The sequence below is a fragment of the Palaemon carinicauda genome, chromosome 1 (genome assembly GCF_036898095.1).
Source record: "Palaemon carinicauda isolate YSFRI2023 chromosome 1, ASM3689809v2, whole genome shotgun sequence".
NCBI classification, from domain to species: Eukaryota; Metazoa; Arthropoda; class Malacostraca; order Decapoda; family Palaemonidae; genus Palaemon; species Palaemon carinicauda.
The window spans coordinates 225883990-225909096 of NC_090725.1; the positions used below are offsets into that span (position 1 = coordinate 225883990).

The 25107-nt window shown below is 40.7% G+C and overlaps 1 protein-coding gene and 1 non-coding gene across 5 annotated transcripts in view; both read right to left on the bottom strand.

Annotated features, from left to right (window-relative positions):
* The window catches only part of mre11 (double strand break repair nuclease mre11), a 432238-nt gene that overhangs the window by 107555 nt on the left and 299576 nt on the right, over positions 1 to 25107 (bottom strand). The window contains exon 15 of one of the 4 annotated variants that reach the window (XM_068387707.1): positions 22588 to 24210. The exons of the other annotated variants lie outside the window; for them this stretch is intronic. Within the exon in view, the coding sequence (XP_068243808.1) occupies positions 24085 to 24210 (126 nt within the window). The 3' untranslated portion in view covers positions 22588 to 24084. Of the gene's footprint in view, positions 1 to 22587; positions 24211 to 25107 lie in introns of those variants that run through there. 4 annotated transcript variants of the gene reach the window in all.
* On the bottom strand, positions 18009 to 18127 carry LOC137659045 (5S ribosomal RNA). Its single transcript, XR_011047458.1, has one exon. It is a non-coding gene; the product is annotated as a 5S ribosomal RNA (ribosomal RNA).

Below are 25107 nucleotides of genomic sequence, written 5' to 3' on the forward strand. Positions count from 1 at the left end.
ATGTCCTTTCACTTGCGCTGTTTATGGTCTTTCTGTGCCAGTCCCTGCCCGCAAACTGTCTCAGTTCGTCAAACCACCGTCTTCTCTCCCTTCCCCTGCTTCTTTTACAATCTCTGGGGACCCATTCTGTTATTCTTAATGTCCATCTATTTAATCCAGGAGAGTTAGGTGAAAAAAAAAATAGCATAATCCGTGACAAATTGCAACAAAATTTATTTTTATTGCAAATGATTTGGTTAAGTGTCTAATATAACATACTCAAAATGTATAAAAAAATATGCAAGCATTTTTTGTTAAACAATGTTTTCATAACATGCATTCTCAGCATCATTTTACAATGACGGCTATTTTGGAAGGAGTAAATGCATATATTTTCATATTTATAACTAGAGAGCTGCAATATTTATGTATAAATTGAAAGTTAAGGATTTATATATTGCAAACAGTATCTCATTTATAGAATTTAACATATGGGTTAGAGTACATACGCTATAGAATTACCCTTAACCCTAATTTTTTTTAGTCTGCGTCTGAAAATTATCTAAGAAGTTTAGATTCAGAAGTGAAATTTACTTCACAAGAGCTATTTATTCTGCCAAATAATGTCAATAAGTGTGTACCATTATATGTCCAATATGTAGAAAATAATATTTATGCACCAATTATCTATAGACATTTTAGTTATATGTTTACACAACATTTACGAATTGAATGCATTTTGTAGACATGCTGCATGTAGCATGGTCAGGCTCCATTTTCTATGAAGAGGCTCCAGATGGGATGTTTGCATAAGTATGCAAATATTACAAATCCGATTCATGTAAAATTAAAGTAATATAAAGTAATATAAATTAGTAATATAAAGGAATATAAATTAGAGTAAAAATGCACCACCAATGGGGCTCAAGATTTCTTATGGATTTTGCAGCTCATAAAAGACAAACAAACAATTTTAAAAGTGCAGCTGTATCACAAAGCTCATATATGTCATCTATTACATTAGAGGATTAGATGGTCAGTTCATCCAGTTTGTTGCTGACAATGTGGACCACAATCTCAGAACGCTAGATGGATATAATACATACAATGGCATGGGTATGATTGCTTCTATCACTGCACGCATCAAACACCCCAGGATATTCAAGAGAGTTTCAGTATCAGCAAAGGACATAGCTGATGTTCGAAAGATTGGTATCGTTTTCTGTCCGGCTAAATACACAACAATGCCTAATACTAGATATGGACCAGTACAAGTATTAGATGTAGAAGACACCACAGAAAATCTCAATGCTTTGTGGAGGGCATCAATGCTCCTCAAGGTTCCCTAGCATGCATGGTCTGGTGTAATGTAGGGTGTGTATAGTGAAATCATCAAGGCAACTCTTCTGTATAATTCCTTCCAATGATAAACAAGAATCCAAGTAATATCACTTGCATATATTCTACTTAGCTCTATTTATCTCAACAAGCCCAGAAGCGTGATGTTACACCAAAAACATTCAACCAACCACTGAGGTGGAAATCAAGGGTTATCATTGATAATGAAGATAAACCAAAGGATTTGAAGCCAATAGTCTTGAGATTAGGTGGTCTCCATGTACAGATGAGGTACTTGGTTAGATCAAGATACCATCCATGTTGACCCACAAATAATGTTTCAGCGTTTAGTGACAATTGCTAATGCTGTGACCATGTTGTGCAATGATCTTCCTAATCGGGTAGTTGAATCAGTAGAACTTCAAAAGTTCAAACTTGCAGCAAATGTTTTTATGTTGAACAGGCTGAAATAAAATCTTTTTATAGTTTATATATGATATATCTGTTTTGATGTTGTTACTGTTTTTAAAATAATTTATTGTTATTTTTTCTCATCGTTTATTTATTTTCATATTTCCTTTCCTCACTGGTCTATTTTTCTCTGTTGGAGCCCATGGGCTTATAGCATCTTGCTTTTCCAGCTAGGGTTGTAGCTTGGCTAGTAATAATAATGACAATAATATGGAACTTGAAGAATTACTGAAATATGAACTCATAGTTTCCCAACATCTATGTTTGACACAGTTGGCATGTTGAAACAAGCAAACAAGTCCACCTAGGCAGATAATCTGTGGAAACTGTATGATCACATTGAAACACCACCAGCTGGTAAAATTCAGTATGTCTTAGGCGGAGGCTCACTCCTTCAGAGGATAGGATGGAAACCTGGCTAAACCTATGACGAAATATACCAAATATATGTCGATCATGCTGTAAAGAAATACTGTATGGTGAAGGACCTATAATCGTATTTGATGGGTACCCTAATGAGCCAACAACAAAGGACATAACCCATATGGGACGTAAGCTACAGGCTGCATAAGTGATCCAAATAAACTTTACTGGGCAGATGCAACTAAAATTGAAGGAAAATTTTTGTCAAATAAACTGAACAGAAATTTATTAACCACCTGTTAACAAAATTGGATGAAAATGACTATGAGACCGCTCATGCAAAAAGCGATGCTCTTCTTTAAATAGTATAGAAAAACAAAGAATCGGCAGGAAACATATGCACAGCAGTGATTAGTGACGACACTGATCTATTGGTTCTTCTGTGCTACTACGGGGATTTACATTCTAATGGCCTATTCCTTCTTCCACAACAGATCATCAAATCAGGATGCAAGGTATGGAACATACATGAATTTTAATAATCTCTTGGTCTAGCAGTATGTGACAGTATTCTCTTTATGCATGCCATCATGGGGTGTGGCACAACCTCAAGATTATTTTGACTTGGGAAGAGTATATCACTGAAAAAGGCAAAAAGCACTTTTCCCTGAGCAAGCTGCAGAGTTTAAGAATATTAGAGCACCCCATAATGTCATTGCAACAGCAGGCGAACGAGCGTTAGTGTCTGTTTACAACGGTTGTCTGGGAGATGATCTTGACAAGCTCAGATATAAAAGGCTCTACTTAAAAGTAGCAGCCAGTATGATATATGTACAGCCCAAAACACTTCCACCAACATCAAATGCAGCCATATTCCATAGCTACAGTGTACTGCCTCTTGCAGCAGTGGCTTGGGAAGGATATTGATCCAACTGTATGGGGATGTAAAATAGATGGTGGTGTGGTAAGTCCACTAATGGTGGACAAGCCTCCTGCACCTGTCTCTTTTCAATATGATAAGGTGTAATTGTGAGCAGGACTGCGACAGCCAACGATGCACATGCTTGTGGAAAATGCCATGGAGCTGGCTGCCTGAACTTGAAAATATAGTTTTTATGCTATGTTACACTGTGTTTTAGATAAATGATGCAATAATTGATATGTTAATCATGTTATATCAGTCTTTTACTTCTACTCTTTGTGTATTGATAATAGTATAAATCTACACGTCGACTGTGCCACTTTAAAGGATATTCAATAATGTGATTTCCCACATTGGTTAATAAATATTTTTTCCTTCTCATTAAATCTTATTCTTTATCACACTTTTGTTCACAATTACATTGACATTGACTAGGGCAGTTTTAATTGACAAATAAATGTTAATACCTTCATCAATATTTCAAGGAGGTAGAAAAAATATAATAGGGAATATAATCAAGATTTTGAGTGAAAAATACTTGAATGAATATCAACATTAAAGCCACTAGTCTGGCCTTTCATATAACATATAATTTACATGTTTGAAGCCATTAGTATTGAAAATATTGAAGTTTTGACATGACAAAGTAGGTGACCAAAGGAGAATTTTAGGATGAAATATGTAAAATACAAAAGTTGATAAAAAAAGAATCCTTGTATATTTTTTTTCTACATTTTGGATGTGATGTTATTGACACTTGTCCAAATTATGTGCAACAGAAATAAATTCTGTTGCAATTTGTCATTGGTTAAACCATAACTCTCCTGGACTATTGTCTGTCATTCTCATTATATGTCCTGCCCATGTCCATTTATTCTTCTTACCTGTTTGAATATCCTCTACTTTAGTTTACTCTCATATCCACGTTGCTCTTTTTCTGTCTCTTCGTGTTATTCCCATCATTACTCTCTAATATCTAAAAATATATATTGAGTTTTATATTTGAATACATTATTTTCCTTGAAAATACCAACAAAAAGTATTTTACATAGTTCCCGAGTTGCAGCAAGTTAGTAAGAGTAATCTGATAAAAAATATCAAACTTTCGATTTCTTTAACCGATGCTAAAGAGTATATTAACATATTGTCTAACCTTACTGACAAAACTTTCACCCGGTACCCATTCATATCATTTGTGCCCTCCAATTTCCCGACTTAAGTTATCTAAACTGCATTTATCAACATTTGGGAATAGAGAAGGTGAGGATATTTTGAAGGCACTGCGAGAGTTCAAGACAACCGTAGATACATACAATATTAGTACTCGTGTTAAATTTACTCATCTTATGAGACAGCTTTCAGGTGACTCGCTTAAACTCAATTCTCTATTTATTAGTTTACCATTCGTATGAAGCTAGGAAACTATTACAGAAAGCGTTTACAAATTTTTTTTCACAGCAATACCGTATTATTAACAAGTTAGTTATACTTAATGTAGCTGAGAGATCCATATTACTTTATTAGTAATACGATAATCATTATTAGCCAATTTGAGACTTTAGGCATAGATAAAAGCTCAGTTTTACAGTATTCATATGTATTGGGTTTAATGAGTTTCAAGAATCCTAAGGTAAATTACTAGCTCTAATGAGACCTTGTTGCAGCAAATTGATGAATGGGAAGATTCATCATGGCAGTGGTGAATGCTCCTCTATCATGCCTGATAGCACAGGAGTGGATCCTGATACCTGAACCTAGCTGTATTGGAAGAGATAGATAAACTTTCTTTCTCATACGACCTGGATTCTTATTAGAAGGACTAGTTCTGTCAGACACTTTACCGTCACTTTCCAGTCATCAGTACTGGTGACAATGATATGGGAGTGCGCAAGCAAACCAATAAGCATCCATCTGTATGATGAGATGCCCATTTATCAGAGGTTCTGGTGGTTTGCAAACCCTGTCACCGACGCCATCGAGGAACAGAGCAAGGAGTTGCATGACCTTGGTATTATTGAACCTTGCATCTTTCCTTAGTCTTCGCCCATTGTTCCAGTACAGTATACAGTTGTGTGTGAACTACCGTAGCCTGAATAAGGTGACGATCTTTGATAAGTTCCCGATGCCAAACATAGCAGATTCACTATTTGCACTACAAGGAGTCAAGTACTTCACAACCCTTGACCTGGTTTGTGGATACTACCCGTCACTATTAGCAGAGAACAATAAATAGAACACGGCTTCCTCTACTGCTTTTGGACACTGGCAGTTCAGACATTTATCGTTTTAACTGAAGAATGCACATGCAGTGCCCCAGAGAGAGATGCAGAGTATTCTAGAGGAGTTTCCAAAGACCAAGGTAATTGTCTACATTGATGAAACCTTGATCCATGGGGCTTCTTTTGAGGTAAAATTGAAACTGGTAGAACGAGTTTTGGCTACTCTCCAGAAGCACAAAGTCAAGACAAAGCTTGGGAAGTATTCTTGGGCTCAGGCCAAAATTAAGTCTCTTGACCATCTGGTTGGACATTCTAGTATGTGTAAGATACCAAAGCACGTCCAGAAAGTAGAGGACTTCCCTAAACCTACCACTGTGCGTGAGTTATGGATATTTCTGGAACTGGTAAACTTCCAACAGCAGTTCATCCCAATGTGGTCAAAGTTAACCAAACCGTTATCTGCGAAAACTAGAGCACAGAAATCCAAAAAGGGCCAGGAAACTGAAATGGACTGCAGAGATGGACTGTTACTTTGAGTGCCTGAACGAACTCATCATCATCACATCTAACGGCACCAACATTGTATTCACTGCATAGCGGCCTGATTACATTCATAGAGGTACAAATCTGTGCATAATGGCCCCTGTTTACATCCACGAAGTATGTATGTGGTCAACTATCTGGATGAGATGCCTACATGGACACTCAGCAGAGGGGGTGAGACCCCACTTATGAATTGTCTCCATTCCTTCGAGCTCAAGCTCTTACTTGATTAAGAGTAACCACATCTTTTCTATAGAGGTTTGTTCCATGGGGAAGACTTACATGGGCTGTGGATGGCCTCACCAGGTAAGCAGTGGTTTCTTTCTCTCCAGCATTCTAGGCGGTAAGTTGCTGACTCAATGGAGGCAAGGCTAGAAGTGGATATGAAGTTCTTGCAGAATTTCAATCTTTGTCTAACCACCCAGTGATCAATGAGCGAGTGTCTTTCATCACTCTCTTGATTATATTTTTGGGTCTTTGAATGGGCTCTTCAGCAGATGTTCGGTGGTGCAATGCCTGCCAATCTATAGAGTACTGGAAAGAGTGTTGGTCTTAAGGCACCAGTAATTATGTGACATATTTGATTGAGTTCAGTGTTAACTTTATGGAAATGGCACGACATTTCCCAGACTGGTGAGCAGTATTAGGTAGTGGAGTAATTGAGTGCCAGGGCTGTTTGTCCAAGGATTGGAGGACTTGTTCCCCAATTTGAATTGGCAAGTTTGCTAAGGATGTTATTTCTGGTAGCTACCTTCTCCTCTTCTTTCCTAAAACGCTCCCTAAAAGATATTTTTTTAGTTTAATGTAACACCCAAATAGACAGGGAAGCTATCATTCTTCAGTTTCTTATCATTCCATGAGGTGTTCAACTCCCTTTTTGCCTGGTAGTTTTCAAGATGGAAAGTACATAGCTCTGTTTTATCTAGGATGGAATTTAGGAAGTTATGCTTGTAGTATACATTAAGTTCTTTCAAAGTATCTTCTTCAATTGCACAAAAAGTTAGCTTATTGAGAGTCTTTCAGGATTTTTGGTGATCAATATATTCTGAAGAAGTGTTTTAATTCTTTCATTCTACCTTGTTTCGAGTATTGTTCTCCTGTCTGGTCTTCAGCTGCTGATTCTCCTCTTAATTTGTTGGACAGGAACTTACGGTCTATTAAATTTCTTATTCCTGCTCTAGATATTAACCTTTGGCACCGTTGTTCAATTAATTCATCATGCACGTTGCATAAGATTTTAAGATTTTTCATAATTCTGACCATCCTTTACATTCAGATCTTCCCGGACAGTTCCATCCTATTTGTAATACTAGGTATGCAGTTAATTCTAGCAGTCAAGGTTTCTCCATCATGAGGCTCAATACTATACAGTACTCTAGAAGTTTTATTCCAGCTGTGACCAAGTTATGGAATGATTTTCCTAATCGGGTAGTTGAATCAGTTGAACTTCAAAAGTTCAAACTCACAGCAAATATTTTTATGTTGAACAGCCTTGCACAAGTCCTTTTATAGTTTATAAATTAAATGTGTGTTAATGTTGTTAATGTTTTTATAGTATTTTATTCTAATTTTCATTACTTCTTATATCGTTTATTTATTTCCTTATTTCCTTTCCTTACTGGGCTATTTTTCCCTGTTGGAGCCCTTGGGCTTATAGCATCTTGCTTTTCCAACTAGGGTTGTAGCTTAGCTAGTAATAATAATAATAATAATAATATTATAATAATAATAATAATAATCTGATCATTTGCTCTCATTGGTAGTAAATGAATCTGACTGGATGGCTAGGCACAGATCATCTGCACATATAAATCTACAGTTATCTCTAAATTGTAGTTAATCGTTAGTATACAGTAGATGTTGAAAAGCATGGGGACCAACCCTGACCCCTATGGGAGTCCGTTTTTCCGTTTTCACATCTGCTTTTCTTACCGTCCATTTCAACAAAGAAAAGTCTGTTACTCAGCAATGACTGGATGATATGCACAATGCTCAAGTTGCAAATAACTTTGGCAAGTTTCAAAAGAACCATCCTGTGGTTCACGTTGTCATAGGCTGCTATTAGGTCAACAAACACTGCCCCTGTAATTTTCTGAAGCTCAAAGCCATCCTCGATACACTGAGTGAGGCTAAGAACCTGGAAGCAGCAGGATCTTCCTGCCCTGAAGCTAGCCTGGTCTGGTGTCAGTTGCTCTTCGACTGTGGGAGCTATGTGGCCCATTATCATCCATTTGTACAGTTTGTATAAGATGCAGAGGAGAGATATTGGCTGATAGCTCTTACAGATCATTGGGTGTTTGCCAGGTTTAGTAAGGCCAATACTTTATCTCTTTTCCATAGTTTTGGGATCTGGAATTTTCTTGCACAGTTGTTAAGAAGTGCCAATACCCATGAATTAGTCCTGCTACCAAAGTTCAGTATTATTTCAGATATAATGTTGTCCAGCCCTGCAGCTTTTCTAGGTTTCAAGTGTTTCATGGCTTCTTGGAGTCCTTCAACAATGAATAGTTCAAACTTATTAATTTCTTCCTTTGCACATTTCATTTCATCCTTCATTCTTTTGAGATATCCTCGTTCTTAATTATATGGTTTTCCCTTAAGTAAGAGTTTGATACTGCATTAGATGTTACTGAAGCTATTCATGTTTGGGTGTTCTGGTAAAAAAAAAAAACATATTTTCATACCCTGACTACTCTAATGATGTTAAATCCATTGAGCTGTTTGTTGATACTTCATGTGAAGGCGCTGGTGCTTGTCTGTTTGTCCATGCCAGGAGTCCTTGGAGCACCTAGAGGAGTGTCAGGTGATAGCCTATGACAGCATGATCTTCCTTGACTGTGAGACCCGTTACTCCAACATTAAGTACGAGTTGGCCACTTTGCGATGGTTAGCGAAAACCTTCAGGGCCTTCCTTTATGGCCAGTTCTTTGTGATTCACTATCCACTATTGTATCTTCAAGACATGATAATGGTGGACAGTCATCTAGCACGGACCTGGAGGACTTGTTCGAATTCAACTTTGTTGTTAATTACAGTACTCTCCAGGCAATCAGAATGCTGCAGCAGACTGGTTATCCCGGTGGCCTGCATCAAATAACTGCTTGATTGTAACTGAATCTGCAACTCCTAAGTTGTCCTCTGGGCTGGCGCTGTATAAGAAGGTCCGAGGTGGTCCTGATTCTCTCACAAAATCTTTGGAGCTATTCATGGACTGCAGGATGGAAGGGTCAGACATTGCACCTAACTCTCAGCTAAAAGAAGCCAAGCTTCAGCTCTTTCTGAAAGATGCCGGTTGACTAGGCTTCAAACTGGACAAGACTAGCAGGAACCAGATCAAGGCAATGCAGTTTCTAGGTACTGTCCCAGCTTTGGAGTTGCTTTTGGCAGCTTCTAAGCAATTGAACATGGGAATCTGCATCCCTTTTGGTCCCACTTGCCTGGGGGTTTATAGTAATCCATTCATGACTGAGACTCAGTGTGTGCATCTTCAGTGTCTTACTGGAGTGCATTTTAATCATCTGCTTGAACTCCGTAACTAAATTCCTCTAACTGACATAATTCTAGGGCATAAGATGGAGGTGAAAGCTCGTGTGCCTAAAGCTAAAGGCTTGGCCGCTAATGATCCTGAAGTACCAGAGGATTATCCTATAATTCAGTGAATAGGCATGTCTCTCAACACTCGGCAGTAGGTCTAGTAATGTTACAGGACACCTTATATTGTGCTTTTGTTGATACAAGAGCACAGGTTTGTCTTGTCAATGAGACTGCACTGAGCCAGCTTGGCATAGGGTACCAGGTACTGTCTACAGAACAGTTAGAGGAACTGACTGGTGCCCCTACCAGCATTCTAGGAAATGTTCAGTTATAAGCAAAGTGTCCTTCCAGGTGGAAACTTCTGCTATTTAGCTATGCAGTGCTAGCTGCTAGTGACATTTTGTTATGACTTTGGCAGATATCTGCTTGATGCAGCCCACCTGATACTGGATTCACTCCGAGTACAGTTGCTGTATAACAGCCCCACTATTCTAAAATAATTGTCCTCTAAGGTACTCTTGTCTCATCACTGCCTACCGAGACCACTGTCATGAAGGGGACTGGCTCTGAACATTGAGTAATCTCAGGGAATGCTCTCCTGTCCTTTAGTCAGGGGTTTAAGATCCAGGGAGATCACTGACAGATTCAATTTGTCGTTAAGATGATCTACTCTGGAGTTCCTGCATCACAGGCTCCACACTCCTATCTAGCATATAGAGGTGTTGGTCTAACCTGGCAGGTGCACCAGGATCTTCTAGCAAAACGGAGCACAGATGCCTCGGTAGTCCCTATAATCACCTTTAATGTCCTGACTGACCTTATCACAGACACACACCTCCAAAATGCTCACTGGGGAATAGGAAAAATGACTGCAATGCTCTGTCCACTCATTTGACACAAATCCTTGATTAGTGTAATCAGGGATATATGCAGGACGTATTGGGAATGTCAGACTTATAAGGTTTCAAGGGAGGTTGTTGTCCCACCAATAGTGACCTCTTCTCCTTTTGAATTGGTCACTGTGGACCTTGTAAGTCTCCCAACAACCAGTACTGGTTTTATTGGGCGTCTGATGATGGTCGACCATTATTCCAAGTGGGTGATGGCAGTACCCATACGGAATAAGAGCAGCAGCACGATATACCAAGAACTTGAAGACCAACTTTTTCCGGTTATTCCATGTGTTCCACTCCGGACATTGATTGATAACAGCCCTGGGTTTATTTCCCAGGAATTTACCAAGTTGTTAGAGCAGTATAATGTTGAACATGTGAAAACCACTCCATACACACCCTCTAGTAATGGCGCAGTAAACCGTACTATTGGCGAGTTACTGAGGGTAATTTCTGGGGAATCTCGGAACTTGGACCAGTATATATCAAGAGCAGTTCTCTGTTACAACCATCCCCCACACAGAGAATGGTTGTAATCCAGCTGAGAACATACTGAAGGGTGCTCACAATGTTGATAGTATCCCATTGCTTTCAGCAGAAATGATAGACCCATGGGATGAAGGACATCCTCAATAAAAACCGTTTAGGGATGGTTCTTTGGTTCTTGAGAAGGTGCACCTGTTAGGAGACCTGACGAACAAGCTCGTCCCTAGATTTGAAGGGGTATTCCCTGTTATTAAAGTAAATGAGTATAAAGTCACCTATCAGCTGAAGAGACTGCCTGATGATGAACTGGCAAAGGCTCACCATATCTAGATAAAGGCATGGCTTAAACCTTCAGCTTATCTTAGGATACCCTTTTCTGGCATTCCAAGGGTCCTAATCTAGGAACGAGACTCAGGATAGTTCAGGGCTTGTTGATAATAGTCCAACTTTGTCTGACATCTCGGATAGTTCTGATTCCAGTAGTGATAGTAATTCATTTGGTGTCTCTGCAATAGTCCCATCATAATTTTGTCTCAAGTTCGTAACAAGTCCCGATAGCAAAGGAAAAGTTACAATTCTACAAGAAGTCTCACTCAGTTCAAACCCATCCTTAGGTCAGCAAGGACTTATGAGAGAGAGAGGGCACTGGATGCATAGTTATATCCACCTGAAGATTTTGATGAGACACCTGTAAAGCCAGAAACAGTGGGAGGGCAATTCCACTGAAATGTAAGACACTCCAATTTTGACTCCTGAATTGGTATTTCACTCTCCTGTGTCAGAAGTTCCAGCACTTAGTTTTTTAGTGTCCTCTTTCCAGGAAGAAGGGGTTGTTCATCCACCACCTAGTTGGGAATTCTTTGAAGTATCCAGTATATCACTGTCGGAACAGCCTGCTGGTTCCAAGAGTTCCAGCAAAGAACTTGTTAAGATCTGCTAGTACAGAAAGCCCTGTTTCTGACTCTGCAGTGTCCACTTATCCCAATCATGACTTTTCTGGCTTTTTGCCATCTGATTTTGAAACAAGTGTTGCCTGAGAGTTCCATTTCATCTGGATTTAATTCCCCTTCAACTAAATCAAAGGCTTCGCTCTTGACTTGCCTTTACTTCAACTGAGTTATGGGACCTTGTCTAACTTTAAATCAAATGGAAACCATGGGAATGGAATTGTCTTCCACTCCTGAGCTTCCTTGGAATTCTAACCCTTTCCGGCATTTCAGTGGAAGCGTGAAACACAAGTCACAGCTCAAGGTTGAAGCGGCATAGTCGGGTTTACCTAATATGACTGTGACAACTCTGTTTGGGTTACCTCAAACAGAGCTACCTCCTGAATCGCCACCTGGTTACTCAGGATTTGTATTGTCGTCTTCTGCTGAGTCCACGGATTCTGTCATTTTTTCATTACAGAATTTCGTTAACCCACAAATACCAGCTTCTAGGCAAGGTTATCAACCAGATGAAGGGATCCCTTTTGTATCTGGAGAGTCGCCATTTTAGTCTATCTCCAGTGCTGCCAGAGATCAATATTACTCACCAGTAATGTGTCACAAGAGAGAATTTTGACTCGGAAAAAGATTTCTAAATCTCCCAGTGAATTAAGTACAGAATTCGTTTACCATAAAAGTTATGTTACTGTATTAATCACCAATTATTTTTTTAATTCCTAAATTGGAATACAGAAGTTCAAGGTTGAGAAATGAGTCATCTTATGTGAGGGAAAAACTGTATAAGGTCACTGTTTCTGTTATTTATGTCTAATATGTACCAAAGAGAGGTGTTGGTGTAATTGTGAAAATATTGCATATTTCCCATGACAGAGACTAAGTTTTGCTAGCTTTGAGAATTTTGGATGTAGTGTGATAGGGTTAAAAATCAATATATTTGTATCCTGTAAAAATTGAATGTGTAGAGAACTAAGTCTATAATTGAGTATTGCAAATAGTGAATGTGAAGAGAACTAAGTCTAGAATTGATTAATGTAAATATTGAATGTGCAAAGAACTAAGTCTAGAATTAATTGATGTAAATATTGAACGTGTAGGAAACTAAATCTAGAATTGAGTACTGTATATAACTTTGTACTGTAAATATCTGTAAAGACTATGTGACTATGCATGTAATTAGTGAATTGCTTAAATGGAAGGATGATGATATTCAGTTCTTTATGCACAGACTTTCTTCCTTTTAATTTATTATCCTATGCTTCCACTGTATTTTTTGTAACACTGCTGACTGTAACAAAATTGATGCAAGATGCATTTGAACTTTATAGTTATGAGACGCAAATATTCTATGTTTATATAATTTCTTGTTTTATGCTCCTTCAGCCCTAATAGCCTGAAGACACCTCTCTTTTTCTCATAGGGTCAACAGCACAACGGGGCAGGCGTTAGAGCCTAGATTTGGCATACTTTAAGTTTGAATCACATTTGTAAAGTTTGTAAAAATGACTGTGAACGCAGTGAATGGATGACCAAGTATTGAAACAGAGATTTCTACGTAGTGATTTTTATTGATTTCCAGAAAACATTCAATTCTTGTGGAATATAAACCAAATCAGGATAATTCTTGAGTGGTCTGGAGGCAAGCAATCCAAACTGTTGTGACAGAGTAATAAAAATGACAAATTTGTAGATAATTTGTATTTTTCCTAACGATACAAACCTTAGCTATTTATTTAAGGGGTGTTACTTTCTGCGAAGCTGAAATGACGAGCCATTAAAATTTAGCGAGGGTTTACTACCCATACCGCTGGTTAGCGGGGGTAGGGGGGGTAGCTTGCTACTGCTCCCACTCACACACCGGTGATTTAGCTCACTTTGCTTGGAGGTAGGATTTCAAGGGGGATAGGGCTGGCGGGCAAGTTTGTATAAATAGCTAAGGTTTGTATCATTAGGAAAAATACAAATTATCGACAAATTTGTCATTTGTTCTGTAACTGGAATACAAACCTATGCTATTTATTTAGGGGTGACTCACCCATTAGGAAGGGTGGACGTCCCTACCAATCTGGCTTTTGGCTTTACCCGGGGGCTCCTTATCTTAGTATGTTAGTACTCAAAATAAGGAGTCCCTGTGCCTCGCTAAAACCTTGCTACGCAAGGTCCGCTGCCTACGCAAGCTGTGTATTAAGATATTTAAAAGTGTGACTGTCTAGGTAGATTTATTTAGAGTTTTTTTGTAGGAAAAACTGTTGTAACCAAGTCTTTCCCATTACCACCTCGCCAGGGTATGGGGACGCAACAGTATTAGCTTAATACTCGGTACACAAGGGAGCACGGATTACCTGCAGTGGTTTGAGTTCAGCTTATGCAGAGAACCCACGATGCTACTTTCCCCAAGAGAGGGGAGGATGAAGAAAAGAATAAGAGCCAGTCAAATCTTTTCATTCACACAGACTAAAACCGGTTAATAGTGCCCTCAACCTTCTACTACTTGTCCAATAAGGAGCTTGAGGTATACAACCAGCTCTTGTACAGCCACCACAAGACCAATAGAGATCGTATTGAGTTCCTGTGGGTCACGTCTTGCATGAGAAAGGTTGTGAAAGTCACCTGGACCATTCACACCCTTGCTTGTAGAACCTGCATCACAGAGTAATCTGCTTAGAAGGCCCCTGACATCGCGGGTCAGCGTGTTGGATGAGGATCTGGATTCAGAACATAATTGACGACTGACTGTGAATCAAGCAGAGATGATGTTTTGGTGATCCTCCTCTTGCCTCTCCCAGTGCTGATGACAAGAGAAGGGGCCTGGGTAGGCAGTTACCGTTCTCTTGAGGTAGAGCCTCAAACCTTACCCCAGTTAAAGTAACAGATAATCTGGATCGTCAGTTACTGAGTGGAGACTTATTGTTTAGGACCCGTCACCTCTGGAGACTGTCTGGCAACATATTCGGGGACGAAACTGAATGTTGCCTTTCCCCCTCCTCATGAATGGGCCACGTCGAAAGAGAGACCATGAAGTTCCTTGACTCGTTTGGCCACTGTCAAAGTGTGTAGGAACAGTCTTCTAAACCAGGTAAAAATTTGTTGCCTGGTGAAGTGAAACGGAGGTCTTCTTAGAGACCGGAGAACTCGAACCATGTTCCGAGAGGAAGGTCTCAATTCCGACTGGGAGAAGGCAAGTGGTAAGTTTGCATGAGTTGGGAAAGATATAGCGATGCGATGAGGGGTGTGTCCCTTCATTTCAGTTTGAAGGCGAGGCTCAAGGTCGAGTGATCGTCTTTACCTGCTGGAACTAAAAAGGGAGTCTTTTCCTCCTGCACATACTTGAGGATTCCGCTATTGCTGGAATAGAGGTATCAAGTGGAAAGATATGCTTACCCAAGACACTAACCACAGATGTTATACTTTGCCTGGTAGACTGATGCTGAGGTATTCCTCAGATATCTAGACCAACCTCTTCGCAACTTATTGCAAAAAGCCTCAGTGAGAGAGGAGGTACTGGGTAGTCTCCAGGCGTACAATCATAGCGAAGCAATAGTTTGTAGTAGATGTCTAGAAATGTGGTTGTCTGTGACGTGGAGAGGGTTCTTTTGGAGGCTCTATCAGGAGCTGCAGAAGGTTTGAAAACCGTTCTGTGTAATGCCATAGCGGAGCTATGAGAGCCCTTGAGAGGCTGACCGATGTTCTAGCCGTTGAGTACCCTTCTCTTCTGACAAAAACAGGGACGAGACGTAAACGGCTTTGTTGTACCCACCGTTGTTAGCATGCTTCCTGCCAGAGCACCTTGGGGTCTGGGACTGGGGAGCAGCGGAAGCCTGAGACTCAGGGGCGTTGCAAACAGATCCATGGTTGGAGAATCCTGTAAAGTCGGGACTTTGTCGGCTAAAAGGTGATCCAAAGACCATTCGATACACCTTATCTGAGATGCTGTGCACAAATTGTCGGCGAGCACATTCCTCTAGTCTGGAATGAAGAGGGCTGATAGTGGTACCGAGCGGACTTTGTCCCATCTTAGTATTTATACGGTTAGATGAGAAGAGGCTGCGAGCTAGTTCCTTCTTGCTTGTTGATGTGAGCCTCTATGTGGTGTGTGGTGTTGTCGCTCATCACATCACTGAGTGTCCCATTAGGAACTGATGAGGCTGTTGAAGGACCGGAAAGTTGGCCTTCATCTCTTTAGAGATTTAAGTGAAGGTACTTTCGGACTCTGTCCAGAGGCCTGAGGTCGTGTGGTGCAGCACTATTGTCCCTCCTCCCTTATTTTGATGTCTAAGCACAGCATCAAGTCTGAGGGGTGAGGAAGGATGAGAAGGTTATACCACTCCATAGATTCTCACTGACACTCATCCATTGAGGTTCATCCAAATTTCTGGTCCCATGGGGATCAGAATGTCCAGGGAATCAAAGGCATGATTCCAATCGAACTAAAGCCGGCACTGGAGAGAACTAATATTGAGGCGGCCGCTGGAGGCTAGACAGGCCAGAGATGATGGGTGTCCGAGGAACAAAAAGGTCACTCTGGGCTGGGAGTTCTTCTTGTTTTGAGAAAGGGTCTTGTGACTTTTCTCCACCTGTCTTTGATGAGAAGGTTTTGTGGAAATTGATGTCTAGTATCATTCCCAGATATACCAGTCTTCTGAGAGGGGAGTAGGGAAGACTTCCCAAGGTTTACCATGATTACCATAATCAGAAGTTCTGGTGCTATTGCAAAGTTACCACCAAGTCTGCTTAGGTCACTCAGTCGTCCAGAAACGGAGGAGACAAAAGCCGATCCTGTAAGTCCAGGATGGGTGCTTGGGAAAGACTGAAGCACAGAGCCCTGAACTCTGTAAGTCCAGGATGGGTGCTAGGGAAATACTGAAGCACAGAGCCCTGAACTGGTGTTTCTGGTTTGTCTAGATTGCATCTTCAATCTTTCCTAGAAGATGGATGGTTTTGGCCTGGAAGTATGCGTCCTTTAGGTCCAGCGTGCAAGTGAAGACCTGTGGTCTTAGGCCTTGTCCGAACTCCTCCAACATGGTGTGGACATCAACCTGAAGGGACAGCTCCTTGCAGATCTTTTCGCATGGGATTTTGTTGACGCTGGGGTCTCGACTCGTGGCAGAAAGGATGGGACGTGATACCTTATGTAAGGATTCTTCCCTGGGAGAGAACTTCTACAACTGATAAAAGTAATGCAACATTTAACCCTACCTTGTGCCATGATGGGATTGATGCTATTCTTTAGAACAGCATCGGTCTGGAGAATGTTGATTAATGGTTAACAGCTGGGTATCGTGGTTACTGTGCAGTTGGAGAGTGCTCGCGAGTAGTCACCTGTTGACAAGCCGCTGATGGGGGCTGTCGGTTGTTTGCCGATCACTTTAGTGGATTGGTGTGATGGCGAACAAGTGTGTTGTATGCCTTCTGATTTAGGGAACCACGGGCAGAGGTCAACTAGCAAGTCTGAGTGATGAACTGCTGGTCAACGGCGAACTGCCAATGATGGGTGAATCGGCGATCTGTGAGCCGAAGATGGTAACTGACAGGCAGATGAAGGCTGTCTGATCAGTCAGCCAAGGAAGGTTGGCAATTAATGAGTTGGTGATCGGCTTGGAGAGCCCTGAGAGACAGCAGAAAGTTTAATGATCGTCAGTTGGTGATCGGTGAAGCCATTCATGATCAGCGCTCGCGATCGGTGAGCTAGAGACCAGCAAGTAGCTGACAATTGGCTGATCAGAGATCAGCGAACTGAGGTCGATGATCTAAGAAAGACAAGCTGCACATCGGCGTTCTAGTGATCAGCAAGCTGATGACTGATTATTGACTAGCAATAGGCGATCGGCACGCTAGCAATCGGCGATCGGCATGCTAGCAGTTGGAGATCGTTAGCAATTGGCGAGACTAGAGGTCAATGATCAGAGAGAGATGAGCTAGTAATTGGCAATCTGGTGATCAGCAAACGGTGATCTAGCGATCAGTCGGTTGATGATTTCTCAATGATGGAAGATGAGCTTGAAAGTGCTGATCGTGCTAATGACAGGCTGTTTGCAATGTTCAGATCGTGTTTGCTGACAGTGGTACTGTCAGGAAAAAAAAAAAACACCTGAAGAGAAAGGGACCAAGAGGAGTCTATACCGATGGTAGATACCGTTGATTCACCTTGGAAGATGGAATCTCCAGGATCTTGAACCCTTCTGTGAAGCCTCTTTGCTTTTTTTCCCGGCGGGCATGTTGTAATGCGTTTTCGGGGAGGGGAATGGGGCAATGGTGACCTGTCAACAACTTTTCATTCTTTTTGCCTCTCATGCGAGTGCGCAGGAGAGTACTGGAATGCCAACAGCATCTGGTGTTCCCAGGCGGTTACCCATTCAAGTACTGACCAGACCCAACGTTGCTTTCTTTCGCTGATCGGACGAGAAGCGGTGTTTTCAACGTGGTATGGCCGTTGACCAGCGTTGGCGCACAGGATGATGCTGGTGCTCAGTTTCTGCTGAAACGCAGTTTTCGGTGAATGCGCAGAAGAGTACTGGCGTGCAGGAGATCACTGGCGAGCAGGCAAGAGCTGGCGCATTGGCGAGAGCGGGATCTGAAAGTGCAAGTGCGCCGGAGAAGGTTGGCGCGCAGTAAGGCGCTGTGCAGTCTTCCCAGAATGCAGCAGGAGTGTGCACGCTGGATCTGAGAGCGTTGGTGCTCAGTAAGGTGCTGTGCAATCTCCATAGAATGCGCGGTCGCGCGAGCGCTCAGGATCGTAAGCGTGCAGGCAGAAAGACACGCGATCGCAGCGCGCAGGTCGGGGGGCGAAATCTCATGCGTACGACAGCTCTGGCACGGGCGCGCGTGCGGGAGAATGCTAGTAAGCCCTGTCACACGGGAGAGTGCTGGCGCGCACGCGCGTGCGAGGGACAGAGTACTTGTGCGGGAGCATGAGAGGGCTGGCGTGCTCGTGAGTGTGTTGGCACACGCACGCATGAGAATGTTGGCGCACAGAAGATTGTAGTAGGACAGCAATGACGCATGCGCATGGGAAGTGCTGGCGCGCAGTATAACGCTGGCGGGCAGGAGAGTGCTGACGTGTAGGAGAAGGCTGGCGGGCAGGAGAAGGCTGGCGGGCAGGAGAACGCTGGTGCTCAGGTTTCAGTGAGCTCTGTTGCGCCGGCGATCGTAGGTTGGCTGGTGAGTGCTGGCGAGCTGGCAAACGTTGCTCTAGGTGGCGAGGTTGCGCCGAGTAAGAGCAGATGAAGGCGCGCCCCAAGCCGTTGACGAGCTGGAGAGCGTGGGCGCTCTGTAAAGCGTGATCCAGCAGGCTAGCGCTGATGAGATGTTGCCGTGTGCTGGTGCACTGCAGGGCCCTGGCGAGCTGGGGAATGCTGGCGCACAGCTGCACGCTTAGGTAGGGCCTCAGGAGGTTGTACTGGGGGCAAGAATGGCAGTTCAGCTGTTAGTACAATCAGGAACTGTGATGTACCCTTTGGGAGGACGATCATCCACCGATAGAGATTGCAAACAATCCACAGAAGAGTCCAGAAACGAAGTCCAAGGACTAGATGCAGCGTCGTACAGGAGAAAGTCAGCAACCTGACCTTCAGCAGTAGCAATCCTCCGTAGAGGAGTCTCTATGAGTGGTCCCTCTTGCGAACGAGAGAGGTGATCACTTTGCATTAGAGACTTGCGCCCCCGATGGAAGAGAGACTTAACAAGGGGGAGCTTAGTCTAGGCGAAGACAGCAACAGCAGTCGCAGTTGATGAAGTGATGAAGATGCAGGGATTCCATCGAAAGGGAGAAAACCCCACACCTGGGGAAAAAACTCGCCTTTGAAAGGAAAAGTAGTCCAACCCCTGGAGGCGAACCTCCTGGTAGCGCTTTAAGATGATCTGACAAGAGTGCTGCCTGAGGAAGCGTAGCCAGAGCTAGTTCCTCAAGCCTTCTATAGGATGTTAGCAAATGCCTATAGTTGTGTAAACCGCCTCAGCGAAGAGAGTTTCCAATGAAGAAGCGTAGTCTTGCATGTAAGGCTTTGTTGGCCAAGAATGTAAAGAACACAAATACAGTACAGTATAAGGCAGGTTTTTCCAAGCTTGCCAGCAAACGGGAGCAAGTGCCCGTGAAAGCTAGTGAGTGCTGGCGAGTTTAGTGAACGTTGGCGAGTGTTAGCAAACGCCGCTGAGGAGAGAGTTGACTCCTACCTGTAAGGATAGGTACAGGTAATGTAAGTGCATGTTACTACTTGCGGCAACAGTAAGCTGAAGTTCTGCGAGCTACCAAAGTAGCGAGCACTAGAGGCAACAGTAAGCTGAAGCTCTGCATGCTACCGAGGTAGCATATGTGTGCTGGCGAGAAGGGTCTCGCAAAGTCACAATGGGTACTAAGGCGAATAACCTAGGTTGCTGGCAGACCTTCGTCAGGCGGAAGATCTTGCCCACCCACCTCACTAGAGGACAGTGGATGGGTGTACATCACTGGGCATGACCTAAACTAAGGTATTTGTAAAATACTCATGCTCATCCTAACCCCCCGTGTAGTCTTATGTCATCCCCTCGGATGGGAACGAAAAAAAGGCTATGCTGGACTTGAAGAACAGCCATTCCTCCCTCATAAGTAGTTGAAACCATGAGGCACAGGTCATGAAGGGCTTTGCCTCACAAAGCTCCATGAGCTTTGTTGTGCCCCAAAAGGCACGATGTAGAAAATAACCACGAAGAGTTAAAGCTTACGAGTAGTTTCTCCCTCGTAAAAGGTAGAAATCATGAAGGCCAGGTCTGAAGGGCCTGACCTTGCAAAGCTCTAAAAGCTTTGTTGTGCCCAAAGGCACGTAGTCGGCAATAACTCCGAAGAGATGAAGCCTCCAAGACTTGTCGATAGGAGAGGTGGCAACCGCAAGCAGCTATCAGGCATCACCATCAGCGGCAAAGACAACAAGGAAAGTTGCTCAAGAAACTCGTTTTATATCCTGAAAGTACTGCACAGCGGTAATGAGCAGAAACTGCAAGCAGTCACCTAGCTCCTTCATCACCAAGTTCCAACGAGCAAGAGCGGGGCATGGACGGATCCCTAGAGGGGGAACTACTCAGGCGAAGGCAGTCTCTCTCACGGGAGAGAAAGGTGATCAACCCCTGTTGCCGTTGTCGGCAATTCTCCCAAGTGGGATGAATGCTGGATAATGGCTGGTGGAGGGTAATTCTACCTCGAAAGTGAAAATTGCCCAACACCTGGAGGTGAACCTTCGGGCAGCGCTCTCTACTTCCCATCGAAAAGCTATATTCAAGTTGAAGGTCGACATCGAAAGCAGCCTGTGAAACGTAGCTGAAGCCAGTTCCTGGGTTCACCTTGAAAAGATTCCCCCTGATTGGAAACTACAAAGGAAACCAGTTTGCCATTCCTCTTGTTCCCATGCCAAAGCTGCAGGAACATAGGTGAGCAGAAGCAGAGAGTGCTGCATAAAACTTTAACACTATAAACCATTCCTTAGCGGGGAGACCCGAAAGCCCCAAGGAAGGTAGGCAGCAATGAAAGAGACACTCGGAGAATGGCGCCATTGGTTCGCTAAGGGAAGCAACAGAGTTCACACTAAAGGGAAGTCCAAGGTCACCATCTGGAAAAAAAAAAAATTTTTAAACTTTTAGACCACTTGCTCTTCATCGCAACCGGTTAAAATGTTTTGACAGAAGAGTATGACTACGTCTTTCCTCTACCAAGTCAAAGTAAAAAGTGATGATTGTTTACTAGTGCTGGTGTAAGCGGGTGCCTGGTCTACCTACACTACCCCACTTAAACTAGCTAACAGAGGGTAGTTACACCTCGCCATAGCTTTAACAGCTAGTTTCAGCTATCGCCGAAATAATGCTCTTACATACAGAGTGTATGGTTTGTATATAGTGCTGGAACAAATAAAATGTAACCATTAAGATTATTTTACTAGTATGTACAAATTAACACTCATTACCTATTAAGTATAGAGTATTATACAGTAGTACCAGGGTTTATGAGTTTAATTCGTTCAGGAAGTAGGCTCGTAATTTGAAATACTTGTACAGTGAACCCTCGCTACTTCGCGGTTCGACCATCGCGGATTCACCACTTCGCGGATTTTTTCCATAACCCATATATATACAGTAATATATATATATATATATATATATATATATATATATGTATGCATGTATTTATGTATATATGTAGGTATGTATATGTGTATACATATAAATATATATATATATATATATATATATATATATATATATATATATATATATATATATATATACACACACACACACACACACATATATATATATATATATATATATATGTATATATATATATATATATATATATATATATATATATATATATATATATATATATATATCTATATATCTAAAGTAGGAAGATGTGATGTAGTTCTAAGGGAAAAGTAAGGGAAATATGTCTGGGTAATAAGCAAAGCTCTACCTCCAGTTTGTTTCTACATTATGATCAGAGATAAATGTAAACAAAACATTGGTTGCCATTTTTTATCGTGCTTTTTAGCATGTTTAGGAAATGCATGATATAAAATCACCTTTAATATTTGTGCCTGTTTTAGTTTAGGGTACTGTAGTACATGCATTAAGTGTGTTCTGTACATTAAAGGGTAGTTTGTTAACAGTACTACGTACAAGGGAAGGTTTTAAAAGTCTGAATATACATGTTGAATAAATAGGTAAATATGGTGTCGCTACTTCGCGGATTTTCACCTATCGCGGCCGCGACTGGAACCTATCTACCGCGATAAACGAGGGTTCACTGTACTGTATTCTATAATAAATTTTCTCATGAGAAATAGGAAAAATTCTCAAAGGTCCATAAATACACATATACACTCTTTTCTAAAAGTTTGTAATAGAATTTAGTGAACAAATTATAACCCACAACATAAAAAATTAATACAATTTAACAATTCACAAAAAGAAATGTTAACAAATTAACTCGCACTTTACCCTTTACAAATTATGGTTGGCATGAGGCAGATGAGAGAGGAGGAGAATGAGGAAGAAAGGAGGGTTCCTGCTTGGAAGGAGAGCCTACCATGAGCATTTCTAGTAAAATATCAGTAGTACTCTCTCTTGAACGTTGTTCACTATCACTTATTGATTTACGCTTGTTAGACACTTGGTTGTCCTTTTTTTATATATTTTCAAATTACATTTTGACATGAAACCTTATAAACAATTGCTTGTTCCTATTTTTTAAGTAGTAATAAAATAGGGTAAAAATTACATGAACATGGCATGAACACTGTGTGGCATACTGATTTTGTGCTAGTTTCATTAGCAGTTCTCCATAAAAAATGTGCATGTGGAGGGAAATTTTTGCTCACAGACAGATACAATGCCCATAAACTGATTTTCTTGTATTCAGTCATGAGTAACCCGAGGTACTACTGTACATCATGATATTCAATTACTGTAAAGGTTACATGGAAGCAAAATATCAAAGGTAAAAATCCCATTTATTGGCATTATGTACTTCATAAAAAATTAGTTTATCAGTTAAAAGATACAGAAAATTAAAATATCAATTAATGAGATATACCTTAACAAGAATTCATTAAAAATTCAGTGGTTTACTGACAAAAAAAATCTACCAATGTTATAAGGAATATATTGTATTGTAAAATGTTTCTAAAATTACATATAGACAAATTGTACTTTCAACATACAGCTGCTAACACAAACAAACATAAATATTCAGAAGACACACAACAGCTATAACTACTAGTTTACATGAAATATACCCCTCATAAAAATATCTTCTTAATTTTCAAATACAATAGAGGAGTTTTCCAATTCATAAACTACCATCACAGTATAATTGTGTAAAGTACTATATATCTCTATTGTGGTTCATCTAACTACTGTGTTCAACTACAGTACAGTACTTCTAAGTACAGTATAGGTACAAAATTGGAGTACTAAAATAAATGACTAAGCATGCATTCCTATGTTATCCTTCTTTAACACAGTTTGTGTATTCAACAGTAATTAGTGGATGGAATAAAGTATAGCTAAATTATCTGCCATAAGATAAAATTATTATAGTAAACTTAAAAGCCGACAAAAAACCCATGAACTTATGTTGGTAGAACTTTAATATTTATTACAATAACACAGCCAGATTTTATAAGCTACTAAGATTGTTTTATAATATAATTAACTTCTAAAATGTCATAAAAGCTCTGTACAATGCTACATGACACAGGAACTTATGACTCGAGGGTAAGCAGATAATAATCCCTTTCTTTATCTTTTACCCCTTAAAATAAAGTACTAAAATCATGTTAAAACCTCCGTCAAAATCCTATTAAACTTCCATTGAAATCCTATTGAAACCTCCATTAAAATTATATTAAAATTTTCCACATATTAATTCAATCACTGTCAAAATCACTATCAAATACAACACCACTGGAGCTTTTCTTTGCAGAAAAGGAAGTTTTCTGACTTGCCTTCTGACTTGCACGAGAAAAGGAGTCCATGATGCTGGATTGTCTGGACTGAAATGAAAATGTTCATGTAAACAGATATTACCCAACCTATTAAATTATAAGCTATAAGGTATTGTAGAAACTAATAACATTAATGTTTTAACTTCAGTAAATTATAGAGTAAATACGATGCTAATACAATACTATATTGTACTAAACTGTACATCATCAAACACCAGCATACATTTTCTGGCTTCTAAGTCAAATATTTCAACCTCAAGGATAGTAAAGAAATAATTATACTACAGTACAACTAAAATTTGACAATAACAACAAATAACCATGAAGTCTTTAAAAGTTATGATAATTGTAGACATGAAACTACAGTATAAGCAAAACAACCAATTTGAATAAAATCTATTTTATACTAACCAGATGTTCATATTGCTTCTTCTCCAGAAGCTCAGTCTATTGACATTTACTCATAAAATTTATAAAAATTTCCATTTTTTTCCCCTTGCATAAGACACATGCCACTATTCAAATCAAGTAACGAGAGACACGAGCAATTGAAGGCAATAAGGGTCTCCAATCCAGTTTCGAAGTTGAACTATTCTCTGGGCTCTTGACATCACAAGTTAGTGGGAGGGGTTGGGAATGTACATGGACATCAGGTGAGTATATAAAAAAACAACTTTATTGTCAAAATGACACTTATTACTATGAGCCTCCCTTGATGTTCATATTGCCAACTCCTGCACTCTAACAGAGATTGGATGCCAGTGAAAGAAATACAGTAGTTAAATTATACAATTAAAAGGCAGTATAAAATAATGAGAATTCTAGACTTAACTGGTCTAGATAACTGGCAATGAACCATCCTTGAAATATGGTGTCCAGATTACTTTTCTCAGGATACAGTATTTGAAATTTTTTTAAATTTTTAATAAAATTATAAATGAACAG